Source organism: Salmo salar, chromosome ssa21 (genome assembly GCF_905237065.1).
Source record: "Salmo salar chromosome ssa21, Ssal_v3.1, whole genome shotgun sequence".
Lineage (NCBI taxonomy): Eukaryota > Metazoa > Chordata > Actinopteri > Salmoniformes > Salmonidae > Salmo > Salmo salar.
The window spans coordinates 24,579,349-24,604,639 of record NC_059462.1 but is presented as its reverse complement, the minus strand read 5'-3'; the positions used below and the strand labels follow the sequence as shown (position 1 = coordinate 24,604,639).

The following is a 25,291-nucleotide window of genomic DNA, read 5'->3' as shown; positions in this document are numbered from 1 at the left end:
CCTAAGTGTATGTAAACTTCAACTATATATATATATATATATATATATATATAAATACATATATATTCTTTAACTTGTCTCCTCCCCTTCATGTACACTGATTGAAGTGGATTTAACAGGTGATATCAATAAGGGATCATAGCTTTCATCTGGAAAGAGGTGTTTATAATGTTTTGTACATTCAGTTTATATAACATATTTTACTGTTATTTGTATGGCACCCTATTTATGTACAGTGCCTTTGGAAAGTATTCAGACTCCTTGACTTTCTCCACATCTTGCTACATTACAACCTTTTCTAAAATTGATGAAATTGTTGTTTCCCTCAATCTACACACAATAACCAATTATGATAAAAAACTGAAATGTCACATTTACATAACTATTTCAGACCCTTTACTCAGTACTTTGTTGAAGCACCTTTGACTACAGCGATTACAGCGTCAAGTCTTCTTGGGTATGACTCTACAAGCTTGGCACACCTGTATTTGGGGAGTTTCTCCAATTCTTCTTTGCAGATCCTCTCAAGCTCTGTCAGGTTGGATGGGGAGCGTCGCTGCACAGCTATTTTCAGGTCTCTCTAGAGATGTTTGATCGGGTTGAAGTCCGGGCTCTGGCTGGGCCACTCAAGGACATTCATTCAGAGACTTGTCCCAAAGACACTCCTGCGCTGTGTGTTTAAGGTTGTTGTCCTGTTGGAAGGTGAACCTTCACCCCAGTCGGAGGTCCTGAGCACTCTAGAGAAGGTTTTCATCAAGGATCTCTCTGTACTTTGCACCGTTCATCTTTCCCTCGATCCTGACTAGTCTCCCAGTCCCTGCCACTGAAAAACACACCCACAACATGATGCTGCCACCACCATGCTTCGCCGTAGGGATGGTGCCAGGTTTCCTCCAGATGTGACGGTTGGCATTCAGGCCAAAGAGTTCAATCTTGGTTTCATCAGACCAGAGAATCTTGTTTCTCATGGTCTGAGAGTCTTTAGGTGCCTTTTAGCAAACTCCAAGCGGGCTGCCATGTGCCTTTTACTGAGGAGTGACTTCCGTCTGGCCACTCTACCATAAAGGCCTGATTGGTGGAGTGCTGCAGAGATGGTTGTCTTGAGCTCTGTCAGAGTGATTGCTCAGTTTTGCCGGGCGGTCAGCTCTCGGAAGAGAGCTTCTTCCACTTAAGAATGATGGAGGCCACTGTGTTCTTGGGGATCTTCAATGCTGCAGAAATGTTTTGGTACCCTTCCCCATATCAATTTTGAGTCTCATAGCAAAGGGTCTGAATACTATCCATTTTTTTTTTAGACATTTGCAAAAATGTCTAAAAACCTGTTTTCGCTTTGTCACTACGCGGTATTGTGTGTAGATTGCTGAGGATTTTTTAAAAATTTAATCCATTTTAGAATAAGGCTGTAGCATAACAAAATGTGGAAAAAGTCAAGGGGTCTGAATACTTTCCGAAGGCACTGTATGCATCATGAGATAAAATATGGTAAATAACCCTGAAACTTGAGAGCAAAAGCAGGATGCAAAATATAGAGTGGGGGAAAAAAGTATTTGATCCCCTGCTGATTTTGTGCATTTGCCCACTTATAAAGAAATGATTGATCTATAATTTTAATGGTAGGTTTATTTGAACAGTTAGAGACAGAATAACAACAAAAATCCAGAAAAACGCATATCAAAAATGTTATAAAATTATTTGCATTTTAATGAGGGAAATAAGTATTTGACCCCTCTGCAAAACATGACTTAGTACTTGGTGGCAAAACCCTTGTTGGCAATCACAGAGGTGAGACGTTTCTTGTAGTTGTCCACCAGGTTTGCACACATCTCAGGAGGGATTTTGTCCCACTCCTTTTGCAGATCTTCTCCAAGTCATTAAGGTTTCGAGGCTGACGTTTGGCAACTCGAACCTTGAGCTCCCTCCACAGATTTTCTATGGGATTAAGGTCTGGAGACTGGCTAGGCCACTCCAGGACCTTAATGTGCTTCTTCTTGAGCCACTCCTTTGTTGCTGTGTTTTGGGTCATTGTCATGCTGGAATACCCATCCACGACCCATTTTCAATGCCCTGGCTGAGGGAAGGAGGTTCTCACCCAAGATTTGACGGTACATGGCCCCGTCAAATGATGCGGTGAAGTTGTCCTGTCCCCTTAGCAGAAAAACACCCCCAAAGCATAATGTTTCCACCTCCATGTTTGACGGTGGAGATGGTGTTCTTGGGGTCATAGGCAGCATTCCTCCTCCTCCAAACACGGCGAGTTGAGTTGATGCCAAAGAGCTCAATTTTGGTCTCATCTGACCACAACACTTTCACCCAGTTGTCCTCTGAGTCATTCAGATGTTCATTGGCAAACTTCAGACGGGCATGTATATGTATTGAGCAGGGGGACCTTGCGGGCGCTGCAGGATTTCAGTCCTTCACGGCGTAGTGTGTTACCAATTGTTTTCTTGGTGACTATGGTCCCAGCTGCCTTGAGATCATTGACAAGATCCTCCCGTGTAGTTTTGGGCTGATTCCTCCCCGTTCTCATGATCATTGCAACTCCACGAGGTGAGATCTTGCATGGTACCCCAGGCCGAGGGATATTGACAGTTCTTTTGTGTTTCTTCCATTCGTACCAAATGTTGTCACCTTCTCACCAAGCTGCTTGGCGATGGTCTTGCAGCCCATTCCAGCCTTGTGTAGGTCTACAATCTTGTCCCTGACATCCTTGGAGAGCTCTTTGGTCTTGGCCATGGTGGAGAGATTGGAATCTGATTGATTGATTGCTTCTGTGGACAGGTGTCTTTTATACAGGTAACAAACTGAGATTAGGAGCACTCCCTTTAAGAGTGTGCTCCTAATCTCAGCTGTATAAAAGACACCTGGGAGCCAGAAATCTTTCTGATTGAGAGGGGGTCAAATACTTATTTCCCTCATTAAAATGCAAATCAATTTATAACATTTTTGACATGCGTTTTTCTGGATTTTTTTGTTGTTATTCTGTCTCTCACTGTTCAAATTAACCTACCATTAAAATTATAGACTGATCATTTCTTTGTCAGTGGGCAAACGTACAAAATCAGCAGGGGATCAAATACTTTTCCCCCCCACTGTAGTGCTAAAAATAGAGCAAATCAACGCATTTGTTCCTTAGTCATCTCCCCCCCCCCCCTCTCTCTCTCTGATACAGAGTTTCCTCTCCTGCTCTTTCATGGTGTGTGTGTGGTCCCTCCTCATAGATGACTGTCAAAGCTGCCATCGGGAAGGAACAGGAGGAGGAGTGCGGGAGACAGGGGAGCAAGATCGATTGAGGGAGAGTCAGATGAAGAGAGGGAGAGCCGGAGGGAGAGTTTGGAGAGAAGGAGAAAGCCATCGAGAAAGAGATGGAGCGAGACGTAGTCAGAGATATCAAGAGAGATGTCGGAAGAGGTAGTGAGAAAGGATGTGTTTCATTAGCATAGTGGAGGAGTTGGAACCCCCATGTTGACATCCCTGACTACCCCCTGCTCCTCCTCTCACTCCTCACCCTAATCATGTCCCTACCCAAGGAGCATGTCAACTAGAAATGTATCTCTCTACAATAAATACATCTCCTACAAATACTAGACAATGTGAACATACATCGTTTGGGTGAAAGAGGGCACCCTCCAAGACAGTGCAGCTAGAATGAACAGCCGAGTGTCCACTTTCTTGACAAAATGCATCGTCTGTAACGTACTACTACTGCGCACATATGCACTCACACACACACACACAATTAAATATACTACCAACAGATAAAGGATAATGTGGGGGAGAGACTAGTGTATCTATATTAGTAGAGTGGAGCTAGTGAGGTCAGGTGTTGGACTGGGTAGAGGCGCTCTAGAGATGTGGAACTAAACAACTACAGGCAGAATGAGGTGGATGTCGAAGGTGGGGATGGATGGATGTTTCGGAATGATACGGTAAAGCTCAAAGCTAAACTCATAACTAAAAACCAACAGAAGCTGAAAGAACATGATAGATAGAGAGACAGGGAGAGAGGGAGAGAGACAGGCTTACCATCTGTGTGTTGGTGGTCATAAGCTGAGGAACAGGAAGAAAAGTAAAATAACGTAGAAGCAGAGAGGAGGAAGAAGAAGAGAAAATAATCAGGACAAAGAGTAAATGGATTCCAGGATGTTTCAACTTAAAAAGAAAAAACAGGACCAAAGGCAATACAAAACAGTAATGACATAAATCAACAGTACAGAGAAAGATGCTATTGCAGTGTCCATATGAATGGAGTCCTGATGGTTGTCAAGCTAAAGACCACTGAGATTCCGTCTGGACTCCGAACACAAATTAACCACAACCTGACCATCATTTACCCATAGATAATCTGAACCTGACCACATTGTATTACTCTCGTTTCAACGTCTGGTGTTATGGGACAATCACGTGTAGACGGATGGGTGTTCTATCAACCATCACTGTGAGTGAATCTCAAAATGGCACCCAGCTATTGGTCAATGCTTATGATTTGGGGTTTGGTCATCTGATCCTCGATCTGTGGTTAGGGGCAACATGTCAACTCGTCCTTGACAACGGCGCTCTGCCCCGGTTGCTGTGGAGACGGTTGCCAGGGCTCACCTGTCCGTTACTGGTGAAGGTGGTGTTGTCGAACAGGAAGTAGGCACCAAAGAAGAAGATACAGGCGTTGAACAAGCCCAGGCACGTCCAGTAGAGGAACACGGGCCAGCGCAGGAGAGCATTCTTAGCTACGTCCCTGAGACGGAAAGAGAGAGAGAGAAAGGGGGGAGGGGGAGAGAGCGAGGAGGGGAGATGAAGAGAGATTGTTTCAACAAACAAAAACAATATAATTGGTTCAAACCTTTTTTTCTGTGTGGGAATTTCATTGTCTTTCAGAACAGTTTTAGTGGGATGTTCCTCTGACCTGTACAGAGTGGGATCTCTCTTGAGCGTCTCTATGCTGACGTGTTTCTCTATGAGGCTGTAGAGGAGGATGGGCAGCGAGGTGAAGCTGATGTTGTACAGCGTCAGGTAGGCTGTGTCGTACAGGGGCTGCACAGGGACACAAAGAGCACAGTCAGAAAGATACAGACCACGCATGACAAAACAGGCAACCACGAGGGGCAACCGTTATAGGCAACCGTCATTTAGGATGACTCTGAGCGCCTACCTGCTGAGAGAATCCACAGAAGAACTGATAGAGGAACTGAGGGAAGATGAAGCACACATTCTGGAGAGAGAGAGAGGGAGTGAAAGTGGGAGAAACAAAGTGAGAAAGGGAGGACTAAACATTGTTCCTCATTCAACGCTCATTCAGCTGCTTGCAGCGTCGTGCCTCGACATTTGGCTCACCAATAGCTCTCACTTCTGGGACAGGTACCAGGCTGAGGTGGTGTCAAAGTCCCAGGTTGGGTCATTCAATACTAAACAATTGAAATGTGTGCCCAGTGAATGCCCAGTATCAGTGTCAGTAGTAAAGCTCACCTTGTAGAAGAAGTACTGCACCAGCTCAGCGATGCGGATGTAGTAGAAATGTCCATGCACCAACAGCATCTTCTTCAGGTGTTTGAACTTTGGGATGGCGTAGTCACTGTTCCTCGCCGCCTGGAGCCCCTCCTTACCCATGATGCCTTAGAAGACAGAAAGGGATTGGTTGATTGATGGAAAACATTCATACTAATAGGTCTTCGTGAAATTTCTAGAGTCTGTTTTGACACCAATGAGATGTCTGGGACCTAATGACTCCCACCAATCATAGAATAGAAATAAGTGCTAGCTGATGGTTCCCACCAATCAGAGTAGACCCAAAGAGCTTGCCAATCAGAGAGATGAGCTCACCGATGCCCACGTGTGCCTCGAGAATCATGCTGACGTCGTTGGCTCCGTCACCGATGGCCAGAGTGATGGGGTGCTCCTTAGATGCCTTGATCAGCTTCACAATCTGGACAACAGTCATACCACAACTCATTAAACACCAAAATAATACTGCTGTAAGGTACAGACTTTAAGATGCATTTTAAAAATCGCTTGACAGTTCACCTCTTGCCTAACCAGGTCATTATAGTAGAAGCCCATTTTTTCACAATGACTTAGGCTAACTAACTAACTAACTAACTAACTAACTAACCAACCACTCTCTCTCACAGGTTTCCCATGTGAGACAGGAAGTGACATCAGACCAACCTGTGCTTTCTGTAGGGGCGCCATGCGGCAGCAGAGCACGGCACTGCAGTTCCTAGAGATCTCCAGGAAGATCTCTCTGTAGTTCCCCGAGCCAGAGCTCTCTGGACTGGGCTTCAGCACAGCAGACAGGGTGGCCCCGTCGATGATCAGACCATAGTCCTGACATTCCACAGACAGCCTGGGGAAATACACAGATACAGATGTTAACACACAGAGATACACACATACCGTGAATATACACAAATGAAACATAGGAACACAAAACGTGCAGCCTACCCTGACAGGGAGCGCTGTCTGAGTACAGTCCTGCTCAGGTCAAACAGAACGTCATGTAAACTCTGTTCCTCTGTGCGTTTCTTGGTCAGCTCCAGTATCTGTGTGGAGCGGCGGAACAGTTTGCTAGCGTAGCACGTAGCCGCCGCTGTCTCCATCTTGTCCCCCGTCAGCACCCATACCTTCATCCCAGCCTTTTGGAGAGACTCGATGGTGTCTGCTGCCTTCTCCTGGAGCCTGTACAGCAGTCAATAGGTTGTTAGAATTACACGTCACAATAGGCTGTGTGGACGTTTCAAAGGACGCAAGATACAAATGATGACATTATTGATCAACAATATTCGTTTTCAACCTATTCGTTTTATATTTATTATAAGAAAATATAACATATAGCTATATCAATTAAAGAGATAACCTCTGATTAAATCCTGATTAAAAAGAGTACATTGTTTTTACGATGGTGTAGAATCAATCAAGGCCGAGAAGGAGTTTGAGTATTTCCTTTGTGGTCATTGATAACTACTGTAGTCGATAAGTCTCCTCGGCCAGCAGCCGATGGGTTAACACACTGATCAACTCAGTCCGGTTATTGATGACTAATCTATTCACGGCCAGGTCAATGTGTATCATACATCAGAGGGCTAGTCGATTAGGAAAACAAGTGGTCATCAATCAGGAAATCCATTATGGTAAATCTCCCTTTACATCTCTCTCTCTCTCTCGCTTCTTTTACCTACTCTTTCCCCCTCTCCCCTCCTGCTGTTTTCCCCTGAATCTCTATCTCCTTTCCCTCTCTCCCGCTCCCTTTTTCTTCACAACTCCTGCTTTCCATCTTCCTCTCGCTCCTTCCCCCTCCTCCCTCTCTCACCACCTCGTATCTCCAATCCCCCCCCCGCCTCCCCTTTCTCTCCTACCTGTCCTCCACGGCCGTAGCCCCCAGCAGGGTGAAGTCCCTCTCAATGAGGTCATAGGCTTGCGCCAGCCGTTGCTCCCTGTCCTTCAGGGCCAGCTTGGCGTCGCTCAGCTGATGACATGCCTCCTCGTACTCCGCTGGGGACAGACGTCTGTAGGCCACACACAGGGTCCGTAGGCCCTCCTGACAGAGGTAAACGAGAGACTCAGTTGAGTGAAAGAGATTATGGTTATGCCTGTTAGAAAGGGGCAATCTGCAGTTGCTACATCCATTTTTGGACGTATTCTTGAACAACATAACTTAGATATGAACAGTAGTGTAAAGTACCTAAGTTGTTTTTTTGGGTATCTGTACTTTCCTTTACTATTTATGTTTTTGACAACTTTTACTTCACTACATTCCGAAATAAAATAATGGACCTTTTACACCATACATGTTCCCTGACACCCAAAAATACTTGTTACATTTTGAATGCTTATGGTCCAATTCACACACTTCTCAGGAGAACATCCCTGGTCATCCCTATTGCCTATGATCTGGCTGATTCACTAAACACACGCTTCATTTGTAAGAAATGTCTGAGTGTTGGAGTGTGACTCTGGCTATGCATCATTTTTTTTCAATTGGTGCCGACTGGTTTGCTGAACATAAGGAATTTTACTTATGATACTCTAGCATATTTAAAACCAAATACTTTTAAACTTTGACTCAAGTAGTATTTTACTGGGTGACTTTCACTTGAGTCATCTATAGGTATCTTCACAAATTGGGTACTTTTCCCACCACTGCTTATAAATGCCTCATGGGCTAAGTTCAACTGTCGTACCCCATCAGAAACCAAAATAAGTGCGTTTTACTCCAATGTTTGTAAACAAAGTAAATGTAAACACACTGTATAGCCACAAAATAATTAAAGCTATACTTTGATATCATGGATGGTCAGTCCTTGCATCCACAGCGGTTTATGAATTTGAGAGTGGTTACATTTCTCCAGCCCCATCCCTCAGTTTTTTATGAAACTATTGGCGGGGAGTGCAATTCTATTGCTTCAACAGTGAATTGCCCCTAATAGTAGCCACAGTACTATGACCATAGCAGATATATGATTTAGGATTGTGAGACTCAAGATATATATCTGGAGTTTTGGTTATGGTATAGGCATATTAGAAGTATTAGGGCTACGGTGTGCGATTAAGGGTTTTGGTGTCTGTATCAACACTGATCAAAAATATACACGGAACATGCAACAATTTCAAAGATTTCACTGAGTTACAGTTGATATAAGGAAATCAGTTAATTTAAATACATTCATTAGGTTCCAATCTATGGATTTCACATGATTTGGAATACAGATACGCATCTGTTGGTCACAGATAGGTGTGACCACCATTTGCCTCATGCAGCGCCACACATCTCCTTCGCTTAGAGTTGATCAGGGTGTTGATTGTGGCCAGTGGAATGTTGTCCCACTCCTCTTCAATGGCTGTGCGAAGTTGCTGGATATTGGTGGGAACTGGAAGACGCTGTCATACACGTCGCTCCGGAGCATCCCAAGCATGCTCAATGTGTGACATGTCTTGTGAGTATGCAGCCTATGGAAGAAGTGGGACATTTTCAGCTTCCAGGAAATGTGTACAGATCCTAGTGACATGCAGCTGGGCATTATCATGCTGAAACGTGATGGCGGCGGATGAATGGCGCGACAATGGGCCTCAGAATTCCATCACGGTATCTCTGTGCATTGAAATGACTATTGATAAAATACAATTGTGTTCGTTGTCCGTAGCTTATGCCTGCCCATACCATGACCCCACCGCCACCATGGGGCACTCTGTTCACAACGTTGACAAAAGCAAACTGCTTGCCCACACTGCCCGGTACGTTTGAAACCAGGATTTATCCGTGAAGGGCACACTTCTCCAGGGTGCCAGTGGACATCGAAGGTGAGCATTTACCCACTTACGTCGGTTACGACGCCAAACTGCAGTCAGGTCAAGTCCCTGGTGAGGACGACTAGCACGCAGATGAGCTTCCCTGAGACGGTTTCTGACAGTTTGTGCAGAAAGTCTTTGGTTGTGCAAACCCACAGTTTCATCAGCTGTCTCAGACAATTCCACAGGTCCTGGGCTGGTGTGGTTACACATGGTTTGCGGTTGCGAGGCCAGTTGGACGTACTGCCAAATTCTCTAAAACGACATTGGAGGCAGTTTAAGGTAGAGAAATGAACATTAAATTATCTGGTGGACGTTCCTGCAGTCAGCATGCCAATTGCATTTATCCTCAAAACTTGACACATCTGGGCAATTGTGTTGTGTGACAAAACAGCACATTTTAGAGGGGCACCTGTGTAATGATCACGCTGGATGGATGGATTATCTTGGAGAAATGCTCACTAAGAGGGGTGTAAACACATTGTTTGCACAAAATTTGAGAGAAATACGTTTTTTGTGCATATGGAACATTTCTGGGATCTTTTATTTCAGCTCATGAAACATAGGACCAACACTTCACATGTTGAGTTTATATTTTTGCTCAGTATAAAGAAAATATACTATATAGAGATGTGTGTGTGTGTGTGTGTGTGTGTGTGTGTGTGTGTGTGTGTGTGTGTGTGTGTGTGTGTGTGTGTGTGTGTACACATGTGTATGTGTGTATAGACTTACCACAGCATTCTGCTCCACCCGTGCCCTCACCTGCTCAACCTTCCCTGACACCACCCTGGGAAAGATGGAGGTGTCTGCCCCTTTACAGAACAACAGGTACTCCCCTGAGGACACATAAACACACCTACAGTTGAAGTCGGAAGTTTACATACACTTAGGTTGCAGTCATTAATAGTCGCTTTTCAACCACTCCACAAATTTCTTGTTAACAAACTGTAGTTTTGGCAAGTCGGTTAGGACATCTACTTTGTGCATGACACAAGTCATTTCCCCAACAATTGTTTACAGACGATTATTTCACTGTATCACAATCCCAGTGGGTCAGAAGTTTACATACACAAAATTGACTGTGCCTTTAAACAGCTTGGAAAATTCCAGAAAATTATGTCATGGCTTTAGAAGCTTCTGATAGGCTAATTGACATCATTTGAGTCAAATGGAGGTGTACCTGTGGATGTATTTCATAGCCTACGTTCAAACTCAGTACCTCTTTGCTTGACATCATGGGAAAATCTAAAGAATACAGCCAAGACCTCAGAAAAAAAATTGGTAGACCTCCACAAGTCTGGTTCATTCTTGGGAGGTATTTCCAAATGCTTGAAGGTACTACGTTCATTTGTACAAACAATAATACACAAGTATAAACACCATGGGACCACACAGCCGTCATACCGCTCAGGAAGGAGACGTGTTCTGTTTCCTAGAGATGAACGAACTTTGGTGCGAAAAGTGCAAATCAATCCCAGAACAGCAGCAAATGACCTTGTGAAGATGCTGGAGGAAACAGGTACAAAAGTATCTATATCCACAGTCAAACGAGTCCTATATCGACATAACCTGAAAGGCCGCTCGGCAAGGAATAAGCCATTGCTCCAAAACCACCATAAAAAAGCCAGACTACGGTTTGCAACTGCACATGGGGACAAAGATCATACTTTTTGGAGAAATGTCCTCTGGTCTGATGAAACAAAAATAGAACTGTTTGGCCATAATGACCATCATTATGTTTGGAGGAAAAAGGGGGATGCTTGCAAGCCGAAGAACACCATCCCAACCGTGAAGCACGGGGGTGGCAGCCTCATGTTTTGGGTGTACTTTCCTGCAGGAGGGACTGGAGCACTTTACAAAATAGATGGCATCATGATGAGGAAAATTATGTGGATATATTGAAGCAACATCTCAGGACATCAGTCAGGAAGTTAAACCTTGGTAGCAATGGGTCTTCCAAATGGACATTGACCCCAAGCATACTTCCAAAGTTGTGGCAAAATGGCTTAAGGACAACAAAGTCAAGGTATTGGAGTGGCCATCACAAAGTCCTGACCTCAATCCTGTAGAAAATTGTGGGCAGAACAGAAAAGGCGTGTGCGAGCAAGGAGGCCTACAAACCTGACTCCGTTACACCAGCTCTGTCAGGAGGAATGGGATAAAATTGACCCAACTTATTGTGGGAAGCTGGTGGAAGGCTACCTGAAACGTTTGACCCAAGTTAAACAATTTAAAGGCAATGCCGCCAAATACTAATTGAGTGTGTGTAAAATTCTGACCCACTGGGAATGTGATGAAAGAAATAAAAGCTGAAATAAATCCTTCTCTCTACTATTATTCTAACATTTCACATTCTTAAAATAAAGTGGTGATCCTAACTGACCTAAGACAGGGCATTTTTACTAGGATTAAATGTCAGGAATTGTGAAAAACTGAGTTTAAATGTATTTGGCTAAGGTGTATGTAAACTTCTGACTTCAACTGTAGGTTTAATTGTATACATCTGAATCTCTGAGTTTCTATTCATTATTATGTGAATGAGATAGTGTTTGTATGAGTGTGAGTGTATGTTACCGGAGCTAGACTTGACAATGACGCTCATTCTCCTCCTGACAGAGTCAAAGTTGAGCACGTGAAGCAGCTCAAACCTGGAACACACACACAGGAGGTGACAACTCCCTTAGTACCAGACATAATACACAGGACATTCTCTAATAATGTACACAGCAATAAGCGTGGCTAGGGACAAAAACAGAATAGTCCAACTAAAAGTCATTATAATAGATGAATCATCCTCCTCTTTCCCTCCCATTACTTTGTATCTCCCTCTCTTTCTTCCTCCTTCGTTCTCTCTTAAAATGGACATTTCATAGACAGCCCACTGCAGAGAGGGATGTAGATACTGATATTATACAAGTGGTCCCTGTGGGATCCAAACCGGCTATTTAAACCCTTGATGAATCCACCAATTCTGGAATCTTCTGTTCCCACACACTTCTATGTGATTTTTCACTGGGGTTTCACATGCATTTTTCTTGGCTGTGTTGTCTTACTATAAGGAAGTTGAATTTTTGCTAAAATGTTTACAGACATCCTTCACACAAACCAAAGCACGTAGGGTTTGCCAATTGGCAGCAATATGGTCAGAATGAATTTCAATTATGTAAAATCAATTAATAACTTGAGTTATGCATAATAACTTAAACATGAATACTCTATGGTTTCACAGGAAGCTGTGAAATACGAAACTCCAAAATAAAAGATGGAACAATCAGGAATTATGTTCTGAGCAAAGCCCTACCTTTCAATCTCATCGTCCTTATTGAGTATTTCCATATGACTGTCTTTGAGTCTCAGATAGGTGTACCCCAACCTGAGAGAGAGAGAGAGAGAATATGTGTGTGTGTGAAAATGTAGAGAAGGAAGAGAATGTTCTGTAGGTTAGAAGGAGATACACACACACACACACTCTTTGTACCAGTCAAAAGTTTGGACACACCTACTCATTCAAGGGTTTTTCTTTATTTTTACTATTTTCTACATTGTAGAATAATAGTGAAGACATCAAAACTATGAAATAACACATGGAAACATGTCGTAACCCCAAAAAAGTGTTAAATAAGACAAAGTATATTTTAGATTCTTCAAAGTTGCCACCCTTTGCCTTGATGACAGCTTTGCACACTCTTGGCATTATCTCAACCACATTCACCTGGAATGCTTTCCAACAGTCTTGAAGGAGTTCCCACATATGCTGAGCACTTGTTGGCTGATTTTCCTTCACTCTGCGGTCCAACTCATCCCAAACCATCTCAATTGGGTTGAGATCCGGTGATTGTGGAGGCCAGGTCATCTGATGCAGCACTCCATCACTTTCTTTCTTGGTCAAATAGCCCTTACACAGCCTGGAGGTGTGTTGGGTCATTGTCCTGTTGAAAAACAAATGATAGTCCCACTAAGCACAAACCAGATGGGATCGCGTATCGCTGCAGAATGCTGTGGTAGCCATGCTGGTTAAGTGTGCCTTGAATTCTAAATAAATCACCAACAGTGTCACCAGCAAAGGACCCACACCTCCTCCTCCATGCTTCACAGTGGAAACTACACATGCAGAGATCATCCGTTCACCTACTGTGCATCCCACAAAGACACGGTGGTTGGAACCAAAAATCTCAAATTTGGACTCATCAGACCAAAGGACAGTTTTCCACCTGTCTAATGTCCATTGCTCATCTTCTTCTTATTGGTGTCCTTTAGTAGTGGTTTCTTTGCAGCAATTCAACCATGTTGAGATGTGTCTGTTACTTGAACTCAGTGAAGCATTTATTTGGGCTGCAATTTCTGAGGCTGGTAACTCTAATGAACTTATCCTCTGCAGCAGAGGTAACTCTGGGTCTTCCTTTCCTGTGGCGATCCTCATGAGAGCCAGTTTCATCATAGTGCTTGATGGTTTTTGTGACTGCTTGATGGTTTTTCGGATTGACTGACTTTCATGTCTTAAAGTAATGATGGACTGTCATTTCTCCTTGCTTATTTGAGCTGTTCTTGCCATAATATGGACTTGGTCTTTTACCAAATAGGGCTATCTTCTGTATACCACCCCCTACCTTGTCACAACACAACTGATTTGCTCAAACGCAATAAGATGGAAAGAAATTCCGCAAATTAACATTTAATAAGGCACACCTGTTAATTTAAATGCATTTCAGGTAACTACCTCATGAAGCTGGTTGAGAGAATGCCAAGTCTGCAAAGCTGAGGGTGGCTACTTTGAAGATTCTCAAATATAAATCATATTTCGATGTGTTTAACACTTTTTTGGTTACTACATGATTCCATATGTGTTATTTCATAGTTTTGATGTATTCACTATTTTCTACAACGTAGACAATAGTAAAAATAAAGAAAAACCCTGGAATGAGTAGGTGTGTCCAAACTTTTGACTGGTAGTGTATATCAGTTTGACAGTAGACACCCATCCAGTTCAGCATCGAGGTCGCTACAACAGGGCCGCTATGACAGAGTCCAGTACAATAACGTGATCAGCTGCACCCTAAACAGACCCACCACCATGACCAGAGACCATGGAGTTGTAAATGTGAGCATGTGTTCTTACATGTGTGAGATAGAAAGAGCATGACTAAGTGCGTGTGTACAGTGTGTCCTTATCCTTTTTAGATAAAACTATACTAAATATATTTACGTCACCAAATAATTGATTAAAAAACACTGTTTTGCAATGAAAGTCTACACTCTGTAGGTTAGCACCATGGTGTAGCTGGAGGACTGCTAGCTTCTGTCCTCCTCAGAGTACATTGGCTTCAATACAAAACCTAGGAGGCTCATGGTTCCCTTTCCTCCCTTCCATAGACTTACACAGTAATTATGACAATGTCCGGAGGACGTCCTCCAACCTATCAGAGCTCTTCCAACATGAACTGACATGTTGTCCACCCAATCAAAGGATCAGAGAATGAATCTAGAACTGAAAGCTGCAGCTAGCTAGCATTACAGTGCATAAAATGTGGTGAGTAGTTGACTCAAAGAGAGAAAGACAATAGTTGAACAGTTTTGAACAAATTAATTTCTTCCGAAATTAAGGAGAAGCAAGAGACATTTGGTTGTATTTTTTTTGTTCATTTAGCTAGCAAATGCAGCTAGCTAGTTTAGCCTACACAAACACCTGGCTCAAACAGAGAGGGATGCTATGTTAGCTAGCTGGCTATAGCTATCCAACACTGGAACATTTCCAAGTTAAGCTTTTATAAATGTATTGCCACTTTTGGGGGTTACCCTGGGGGTCGGGTGTGAGAATACACCAATGCCATGATTACTGTCTATATATGTGATAACCTTTGTATGCTTGCAATGCTCAATGATGGAAAAGTACTGGGTAAATGGAGATGTACTGCTTTAGTTCGCAGGCTGAGAATTGTCTGCACCTGCTGATAGCCACACAGGCTCAAGGCCGAGATAGCAGAGTGAGAAACCACAGTCTAGACATGCTTTTCTCATCTTAGATACTCTGCATCTAATCTAATGCAACAATGTTAAAGGTATGATTGATGGTAGGTTGTCACACCCACTAGTATAATAAGCTTTGTCTCCTGTTTCACCACACAGATCTTTACTATAGACTACTGAGGTATTCTGTATGTGAAAATGCAATTGCATTTTATTACTAAAGAGTTTTATACTTAGTCATGTCATCTATCATCTATCTGGAAGACTGATTGTTAAAGGAAACTTACATCACCCCATGCAAAGGACCACCCAATACCACTGGGGTCCGCCGGTGTAACTGCTAAACTGCTTTCTGACTGTACACTATACTGCATGAACGTAGTGGGTTTACTAATGTGTTAGTTCTCGTAGACTATGACGTGACAACGATGTAGGCTGTGTGTAGTGGTTAGCGGTCATGATATGAAGGTTTGGCTTGGAAAGGTTTTTTCGCCTGGTCCCAGACAGCTGTGTTGTGCACTGAAATCCACAAGTGAAGGGAAAAGATGAGAGGAGAGCGCATAGATAGTTGCAAGAAGGAATTATATATACACTGTACAACAAGCAAAGTGATGATGCTGTTTGTATGTGACTGCTATGAAACTGAACTGTTTGCATGTGATCAGGGGTGTATTCATTCCACCGATTCTCTTGAAAAAAAATTCTTAAATGAAAAGAAACGGGGATAAACATACCTGCATTTGTCCAATAAAAACTCTTATTTGCAACTGTTGGACTAATGATTCCACCCTAGATAAGCTAGATGCACTCAAAATTATCATCTCGACCTATGGCCCAACGTTGTAAACATTCATTCATAGTCTAGGTTATACAGTGAGGGAAAAAAGTATTTGATCCCCTGCTGATTTTGTATGTTTGCCCACTGACAAAGAAATGATCAGCCTATAATTTTAATGGTAGGTTTATTTGAACAGTGAGAGACAGAATAACAACAAAAAAATCCAGAAAAACGCATGTCAAAAATGTTATAAATTGATTTGCATTTTAATGAGGGAAATAAGTATTTGACCCCCTCTCAATCAGAAAGATTTCTGGCTCCCAGGTGTCTTTTATACAGGTAACGAGCTGAGATTAGGAGCATACTCTTAACCTGTTAGGGCTAGGGGGCAGTATTTGCACGGCTGGATAAAAAAAATGTACCCGATTTAATCTGGTTACTAATCCTACCCAGTAACTAGAATATGCATATACTTATTATATATGGATAGAAAACACTCTAAAGTTTCTAAAACTGTTTGAATGGTGTCTGTGAGTATAACAGAACTCATTTGGCAGGCAAAACCCTGAGACATTTTCTGACAGGAAGTGGATACCTGATGTGTTGTATTACCTTTAAACCTATCCCATTGAAAAACACAGGGGCTGAGGAATATTTTGGCACTTCCTATTGCTTCCACTAGATGTCACCAGCCTTTACAAAGTGTTTTGAGTCTTCTGGAGGGAGATCTGACCGAACAAGAGCCATGGAACGATGATGGCCCATTAGACACCTGGCGCGCGAGTTCATGTTGGGTACCCTCGTTCCAATACGTTATAAAAGAGTATGCATTCGTCCACCTTGAATATTATTCATGTTCTGGTTAAAAAAGGCCCTAATGATTTATGCTATACAACGTTTGACATGTTTGAACGAACGTAAATATATTTTTTCCCCTCGTTCATGACGAGAAGTCCGGCTGGCTTAGATCATGTGCTAACAAGACGGAGATTTTTGGACATAAATGATGAGCTTTTTTGAACAAAACTACATTCGTTATGGACCTGTGATACCTGGAAGTGACATCTGATGAAGAGAATCAAAGGTAATGGATTATTTACATAGTATTTTCGATTTTAGATCTCCCCAACATGACGTCTAGTCTGTATCGTAACGCGTATTTTTCTGGGCGCAGTGCTCAGATTATTGCAAAGTGTGATTTCCCAGTAAGGTTATTTTTAAATCTGGCAAGTTGATTGCGTTCAAGAGATGTAAATCTATAATTCTTTAAATGACAATATAATATTTTACCAATGTTTTCTAATTTTAATTATTTAATTTGTGGTGTTGACTTGACTGCCGGTTATTGGAGGGAAACGATTTCCTCAACATCAATGCCATAGTAAAACGCTGTTTTTGGATATAAATATGAACTTGATAGAACTAAAAATGCATGCATTGTCTAACATAATGTCCTAGGAGTGTCATCTGATGGAGATTGTAAAAGGTTAGTGCATCATTTTAGCTGGTTTTATGGTTTTGGTGACCCTGTCTTTGAATTGACAAAACATTACACACAACTCTTGTAAATGTACTGTCCTAACATACTCTAAATTTATGCTTTCGCCGTAAAACCTTTTTGAAATCGTAAAACGTGGTTAGATTAAGGAGATGTTTATCTTTCAAAGGGTGTAAAATAGTTGTATGTTTGAAAAATTTGAATTTTGACATTTATTTGGATTCAAATTTGCCGCTCTTGAAATGCACCTGCTCTTGATGGAGTGCACCACGGGGGGGACGCTAGCGTCCCACCTAGCCCATAGAGGTTAAAGGGAGTGCTCCTAATCTCAGTTTGTTACCTGTATAAAAGACACCTGTCCACAGAAGCAATCAATCAATCAGATTCCAAACTCTACACCATGGCCAAGACCAAAGAGCTCTCCAAGGATGTCAGGGACAAGATTGTAGACCTACACAAGGCTGGAATGGGCTACAAGACCATCGCCAAGCAGCTTGGTGAGAAGGTGACAACAGTTGGTGCGATTATTCGCAAATGGAAGAAACACAAAAGAACTGTCAATCTCCCTCGGCCTGGGGCTCCATGCAAGATCTCACCTCGTGGAGTTGCAATGATCATGAGAACGGTGAGGAATCAGCCCAGAACTACACGGGGGTATCTTGTCAATGATCTCAAGGCAGCTGGGACCATAGTCACCAAGAAAACAATTGGTAACACACTACTCCGTAAAGGACTGAAATCCTGCAGCGCCCGCAAGGTCCCCCTGCTCAAGAAAGCACATATACATGCCCGTCTGACGTTTGCCAATGAACATCTGAATGATTCAGAGGACAACTGGGCGAAAGTGTTGTGGTAAGATGAGACCAAAATGGAGCTCTTTGGCATCAACTCAACTCGCCGTGTTTGGAGGAGGAGGAATGCTGCTTATGACCTCAAGAACACCATCCCCACCATCAAACATGGAGGTGGAAACATTATGCTTTGGGGGTGTTTTTCTGCTAAGGGGACAGGACAACTTCACCGCATCAAAGGGACGATGGACGGGGCCATGTACCGTCAAATCTTGGGTGAGAACCTCCTTCCCTCAGCCAGGGCATTGAAAATGGGTCGTGGATGGGTATTCCAGCATGACAATGACCCAAAACACATGGCCAAGGCAACAAAGGAGTGGCTCAAGAAGAAGCACATTAAGGTCCTGGAGTGGCCTAGCCAGTCTCCAGACCATAATCCCATAGACAATCTGTGGATGGAGCTGAAGGTTCGAGTTGCCAAACGTCAGCCTCGAAACCTTAATGACTTGGAGAAGATCTGCAAAAAGGAGTGGGACAAAATCCCTCCTGAGATGTGTGCAAACCTGGTGGCCAACTACAAGAAACGTCTGACCTCTGTGATTGCCAACATGGGTTTTACCACCAAGTACTAAGTCATGTTTTGCAGAGGGGTCAAATACTTATTTCCCTCATTAAAATGCTAATCATTTTATAACATTTTTGACATGCGTTTTTCTGGATTTTTTTGTTGTTATTCTGTCTCTCACTGTTCAAATAAACCTACCATTAAAATTATAGACTGATCATTTCTTTGTCAGTGGGCAAACGTACAAAATCAGCAGGGGATCAAATACTTTTTTCCCCTCACTATAGCAACCTCATGATGGGTACAGTGAACATTAGAGTATTATCTAGTAGCCTAAACCTAGCGATGTTACATTGAACTGGGTGAATGGCATACGAATGACAGTCACTCAATATCCTCCCTCATCTTAAACGGCACCGACTGCCACTGGTGTGTGTGTTACCTCTTCATGCCCTCCACCAGAGCCACCTCATCAGGAGAGGATGATATGTAGAAGGAGGTGGGCTTTCCCAGGTGGATCCCTCTCTTGATGCTATCCACTGTCTCCTCCTCCTTCACCTGCACCGTGTGGCACAGACACAGAGCCCGGAAGAACAGGTCCTCATGCTCCTAGACACATAGGAACACAGACACACTGGTACACACACTGGTACACACTGGTACACACTGGTACACACTGGTACACACTGGTACACACTGGTACACACTGGTACACACTGGTACACACTGTGTCTTACCCTGCGGTATCCTCCAGGCGAAGAGTCGATCATGTCTATGCTGGAAGCAGCACTGAGGATCTGTCCATTACAGATGGCGTGGGGGATATAGACGTGTCCGTCCACACAGCATTCTATGAACTCCATGTTGTTCTCTGTTAACGTCCCCGTCTTATCAGTAAACACGTACTCTACCTGCACACACACACAGAAGCAGAAGTTATCTTTAGATGCTGACCTGGGCCAGTATCCACAAAGCGTCTCAGAGTAGAAAATTGGTCATACGTCGTGAGAAAAAGAGACATTTTACTTCTACGGGAAAAAACAAAAGCTATGCATGAAGCCCCTTTATTCATAATAGTCACACAGAGTCGACAGATATTTAGGAGACTTCATGAGCTGTCCTAACCAGTTAAGAGTTACCAGCAGGTGTCTTGATAATGGAAACATACAGTGAGTCAGTGGTTCCTGCACCACATGCAATTGCTTTGGAGTTGTTGAAAGAATGTTTTGATAATTCTAAAGAATCAATCCACAAATAATCTAGACCTACATGAAACAGCATCACTTGTGCCTTTGACAATGATTTCACATAAGACCTATTTCATATGTTTTCCTTTCAATTATTTAACTAACTACATTATGCTGTTATTTCAAGTTATCCCTTTGGAGTGCAATATCACGTTAAAAAAGAAGCCTAAATTAGGCATACCTATAAATTGGGTAATTGAAGACATCTAGGGCTTATGTTAACTTTGATTGTCTTTGATGAAAATGACAGACCTTTCAAACATTGTATGCAACATTACCGGTGAGTGGCTTGGGGCTGACTGTGCCAAAGGGATTTAGAGTTGTTAAACGGGAGTGACGAGTGTGTTGATATAACGGTAATATTGTCAAAATTCTCATTTTAACAACCATCAGAATTGGTAAAAACAAAAGCTTATTAGGCGACAATTAAGAGAACTGATCATGTCAGGAGAACGGATATTAAACATTTGACCATTGCAACATTAGGATGTACAGTCACATTCACTGTGGTTGTCTGAAGCGTGGTATAGAGTTTACACCTGGCCATGCCTCCTCATGATTGGTTATTCCCCGTCATTTGCAACAATGTCAATGAGGATCATCAGTATCTTTCCTTTGCGGTAGCTCAAACTGTCGTGACTACCAGCTGAGAGAAACTTTTCTGAGTTGATTTTACTCCTGTTTTACCATCGTCCTAAAAGCTGGGAGCTCTGAGTTTTTTTTTTTTTGTCTTAAAAACAGGATTTCAAAGATATTTTCTGAGATGCTTTGTGGATACAAGCCCTAAACTCAGTTTTTGGAGTGTGTGTAGTATACGTATGTGTGTGTTTGTGTACTATACGTGCAGTATAAAATGTGTGTGTGCGTGTGTGGACACAAGTGAGTCTAGTATATCTAGATGTTCAGAAGATATGCGAGTGTGTGTACCTGTCCTAGCTCTTCGTTGAGGTCAGATGTGTTGACCTGAGCCCCCACCCCCAGCTCCTCATCATACATATCCTTGTCCCAGGCTATGAAGTAAGAACCCAGGAACTTCTGCATCTCCACGGTAACGTACATGGAGACTGGGATGATGTAGTTAAACAACACCATGAAGGCCAGGAAGTCTGTGAACGCCCTGATCACCTGAGAGAGAGAGAGGAGAAGATGGAGGGAGGGGTAGAGGCAGGGAGGAGGAGGATGTAGGAAGAGAGGGAAGGGGAGAGAGAACGAGAAAGAAAGGATGGTTAGAGACAGAGAACGAGAAGCTTTATCAGAATCAGTGAACGTTAAACAGGGAGTGACCTGATGAATCATTTTGCTATGACAGCGTGCTTTGTGGGTAGTGTAGTGGTTTGGGGGACTAACCACATGGCGTTCTCTGTCGACCTCGGTCCTGTGGTTGTACCAGGGTTCATCGCGGTCAGCAGACCACTGCCACGCGTACTTCAGAACCGTGTTAATGACCGCTTTACTGATCAGGATACACAGATACACGACTAGGAACGCATTCATGGACCTGGAGGGAGACAGAGGGAGGGAGGAGAAGTTTAGAGGAGATAAACACAGATTGATTCTCCAGAACTGGATGTAAAAGAATTGTCAATAGAGCGTCACACACACACACACACAGCTTGAACGAGATCAAATAGAATTATGCAGACTTTATGTAATAACAGAGTCTACTATTCCTACTCCTGTTTCCAACTCCTGCTCCTGTTTCCAACTCCTGCTTCCAACTCCTGCTCCTGTTTCCAACTCCTGCTTCCAACTCCTGCTCCTGTTTCCAACTCCTGTTTCCAACTCCTGTTTCCAACTCCTGCTCCTGTTTCCAACTCCTGCTCCTGTTTCCAACTCCTGCTCCTGTTTCCAACTCCTGCTCCTGTTTCCAACTCCTGCTCCTGTTTCCAACTCCTGCTCCTGTTTCCAACTCCTGCTCCTGTTTCCACTCCTGCTCCGGTAACTCCTGCTCCTGTTTCCAACTCCTGCTCCTGTTTCCAACTCCTGCTCCTGTTTCCAACTCCTGCTCCTGTTTCCAACTCCTGCTCCTGTTTCCAACTCCTGCTCCTGTTTCCAACTCCTGCTCCTGTTTCCAACTCCTGCTCCTGTTTCCAACTCCTGCTATCCTTCATCAGACAGGTAGGTCTAGCCACACCAGAGCAACCAGACACAGAGAGGGGAAGGTATGGGAATAGATCTTACTTTTCCACAGCGGAGCGTTTCTGGGATTTGGACTGGTAGTTAAGCGCCATCTTGGTGTCCATGCCTGTGTAGATGGCTACAGCTGAGTGAACAACAACCAGGGGTTACCATCACTACAGACGCAGAACAGTGTGTGTGTGTATGAAGAATGTATTTCATAGTCAGTAGGACACGTTTCGGTGGACGGTATGGCTATTGCAACACGTGCCGACTCACATGCAAATATAACCATAGATAGAACTTCAAACACAGAACAGTGTGTGTGTTACCATAAATGTGTTCTGTGTTCTTCAGGGTAGCTCCTCTGAGGAGAAGGTTCTCAGCTCCCAGCGGTCTAAAATCAGAAAAGGAACAAGATAAAAAGTCAAAAAGAAAAAGTTTTACTATCTATGGCAAAGACATACCCTTTTCAAAGGCTGTTTAGGAATGAAAGAGGGGGATGCTGGTCTTACCTGGCTATGGAATCCTCTCTTTCCTTATAAATATTGATGCGCCCCACAAATCTAAATGGGAAAAATAACATGTATGGCATTTTCAACAAACAAACAAACAAACAGGTCACTCAATGATTCTGTGTGTGTCACACATCAAGTGCCACTCACTTGTAGAGGTCAGGCTGCGGTTGTTCACATTCAATAGTCGCATGTAGAGAGTCCACCTCCTGCTCGGTCTTAAAGGCCATGGTGTCTGGTACAGCATAGTAGGTCTGACACAGCAAGGTAGGGGGGAGAGAGATGAATCACTGAGAAGTCAGGTCTGATCAGAGAGCATGCTGAAAAAATGCAGGGGTGAATCCCAGCAGTGTGTGTGTGTGTGTGTGTGTGTGTGTGTGGACATACCTTGTGGCTAGACTCTCCATCCAGGCTGGTAGTGGTGACGTAGCAGGTTCCGTCACCGCGGCTGGTTGAAAGGAGGATGAGGTCACAGGGGAACGTCTCGTCCTCCCTCACCATGACAACGTCCCCCACCTGACAGGTCAACCACATCATCAGTTTAGTCTCAAGAAATACAGTCTGGGTCCAAAAATCACACCCTATTCCCTTGTTCACTACTGTTGACCTGATCTAAATGGAGTGGACTACCCAGTGATATATGCCAAATTCGTTGGTGGGAGGGCTTTGTTTTTGGTGTGGGGGCTAGAGTGGCTAACTTCCTGTAATGTGCAGAGAAAAAGAAAAATGATTGTGGTTTAGTTAGTTATTTTTGGCAACCCATCCCGTGAGAGTGAATGTCATTCCAGTTAATCTGTTCTGTTATATTTAATACAATCTGACTAACTGCTTGCTAGGAATTCTGATGGTGTTTGCATGTTTAGGTAAAAAGACAAATAATGTCCCGTTTGGAACACTTTTAATAAATGTTTTTTTGCTCAATCTGAGTGGGTGAGCCAGACTACCCAGTGGGCAAGCCAGACTACCCAGTGGGTGGGCCTGGTCCACCCAGGCTCACTCGTGCCTACGCTCCTGGGACTACCATATTCCTCATACAGTGTACCTGGTGGCTCTGGTGCTAAAAATGTTTGCACTATTTGGGGGATGGGATATCATTTAAATGTGCCCATTATAAACCCCCATGCCATTGTAAACAAACAGAGGTGCTGCTTCAGATCCAGAAATAATTAGCAGTTCTCCTACTGGAAACACACATGCCTCGCGCACAATCACACTTTCAGATTTTTTCCCACTCCTTTTTTCCTGGGGATTGAGTTGTTGCGTAACAGTGGGATTATGCAAGTGGAGCAGTTTAGCTGCCTATAAATCCCATCTCCACGATGACCGTACACACCACTGCACTGCACATACACACTCTATAGCTATGATTAATATCTTCTTTACTATTCCTCTTTTCCCCACAATCCACTCTGTTTGATCTGTGGGGGGAGTCAGGGGACCATCGGTGAGGAACATCGGTAGAATGTGCATGTACAGTTTACATAAACTGAGTTTAAATGTAGTTGGCTAAGATGTTTCACAATGCCTGACATTTAATCCTGGTAAAAATTCCCTATCTTAGGTCAGTTAGGATCACCACTTCATTTTAAGAATGTGAAATGTCAGAATAATAATAGAGAGAATGATTTATTTCAACTTTTATTTCTTTCATCACATTCCCAGTGGGTCAGACGTTTACATACACTCAATTAGTATTGAGTAGCATTGCCTTTAAATTGTTTAACTTGGGTCAAACATTTCGGGTAGCCTTTCACAACCTTCCCACAATAAATTGGGTGAATTCTGGCCCATTCCTCCTGACAGAGCTGGTGTAACCGAGTCAGGTTTGTAGACCTCCTTGCTCGTACAGGCTTTCTCAGTTCTGCCCACAAATTATCTATGGGATTGAGGTCAGGGCTTTGTGATGGCCACTCCAATACCTTGTCTTTGTTGTCCTTAAGCCATTTTCCACAACTTTGAAAGTATGCTTGGGGTCATTGTCCATTTGGAAGACCCATTTGCGACCAAGCTGTAACTTCCTGACTGATGTCTTGACTTGAGATGTTGCTTCAATATATCCACATAATTTTCCTGCCTTATGATGCCATTCATCTTGTGAAGTACACCAGTCTCTCCTGCAGCAAAGCACCCCCACAACATGATACTGCTACCCTGTTCTTCACGGTTGGAATGGTGTTTTTTGGGGGAGGGGGGGCAGGTAGGCTAGTGGTTAGAGCGTTGGACTAGTAACCGAAAGGTTGCAAGATCGAATCCCCGAGCCGGCAAGGTAAAACTCTGTCGTTCTGCCCCTGAACAAGGCAGTTAACCCACTGTTCCTAGGCCGTCACTGAAAATAAGAATTTGTTCTTAACTGACTTGCCTAGCTAAATAAAGGTAAAATAAAATATTTGGCTTGCAAGCCTCCCTCTTTTTCCTCCAAACATAACGATGGTCATTATGGCCAAACAGTTCTATTGTTGTTTCATCAGACCAGAGGACATTTCTCCAAAAAGTACAATCTTTGTCCCCATGTGCAGTTGCAAACCGTAGTCTGGCTTTATTA

General features: G+C 43.3%; 1 protein-coding gene across 6 annotated transcripts in view; it reads right to left on the bottom strand.

Annotated features, from left to right (window-relative positions):
* Positions 1-25,291, bottom strand: part of LOC106582021 (phospholipid-transporting ATPase IH) — a 70,177-nt gene that overhangs the window by 11,354 nt on the left and 33,532 nt on the right. For 3 of the 6 annotated variants that reach the window (XM_014164679.2, XM_014164680.2, XM_014164683.2), the window contains exons 6-26: positions 23,137-23,265; positions 22,900-23,003; positions 22,750-22,800; positions 22,567-22,631; positions 22,298-22,379; positions 21,464-21,614; positions 21,044-21,241; positions 19,607-19,780; positions 19,312-19,478; positions 12,575-12,646; positions 11,848-11,921; positions 10,006-10,109; positions 7,344-7,525; positions 6,433-6,666; positions 6,157-6,334; positions 5,812-5,914; positions 5,458-5,603; positions 5,144-5,203; positions 4,898-5,025; positions 4,594-4,729; positions 4,024-4,047 (exon numbers count right to left, since the gene is read on the bottom strand). In XM_014164679.2, coding sequence (XP_014020154.1) covers positions 4,024-4,047; positions 4,594-4,729; positions 4,898-5,025; positions 5,144-5,203; positions 5,458-5,603; positions 5,812-5,914; positions 6,157-6,334; positions 6,433-6,666; positions 7,344-7,525; positions 10,006-10,109; positions 11,848-11,921; positions 12,575-12,646; positions 19,312-19,478; positions 19,607-19,780; positions 21,044-21,241; positions 21,464-21,614; positions 22,298-22,379; positions 22,567-22,631; positions 22,750-22,800; positions 22,900-23,003; positions 23,137-23,265 — 2,562 coding nt within the window. The remainder of the gene's footprint in view (positions 1-4,023; positions 4,048-4,593; positions 4,730-4,897; positions 5,026-5,143; positions 5,204-5,457; positions 5,604-5,811; positions 5,915-6,156; positions 6,335-6,432; positions 6,667-7,343; positions 7,526-10,005; positions 10,110-11,847; positions 11,922-12,574; positions 12,647-19,311; positions 19,479-19,606; positions 19,781-21,043; positions 21,242-21,463; positions 21,615-22,297; positions 22,380-22,566; positions 22,632-22,749; positions 22,801-22,899; positions 23,004-23,136; positions 23,266-25,291) is intronic. The other 3 variants (XM_014164681.2, XM_014164684.2, XM_014164682.2) reach the window with 2 other exon arrangements.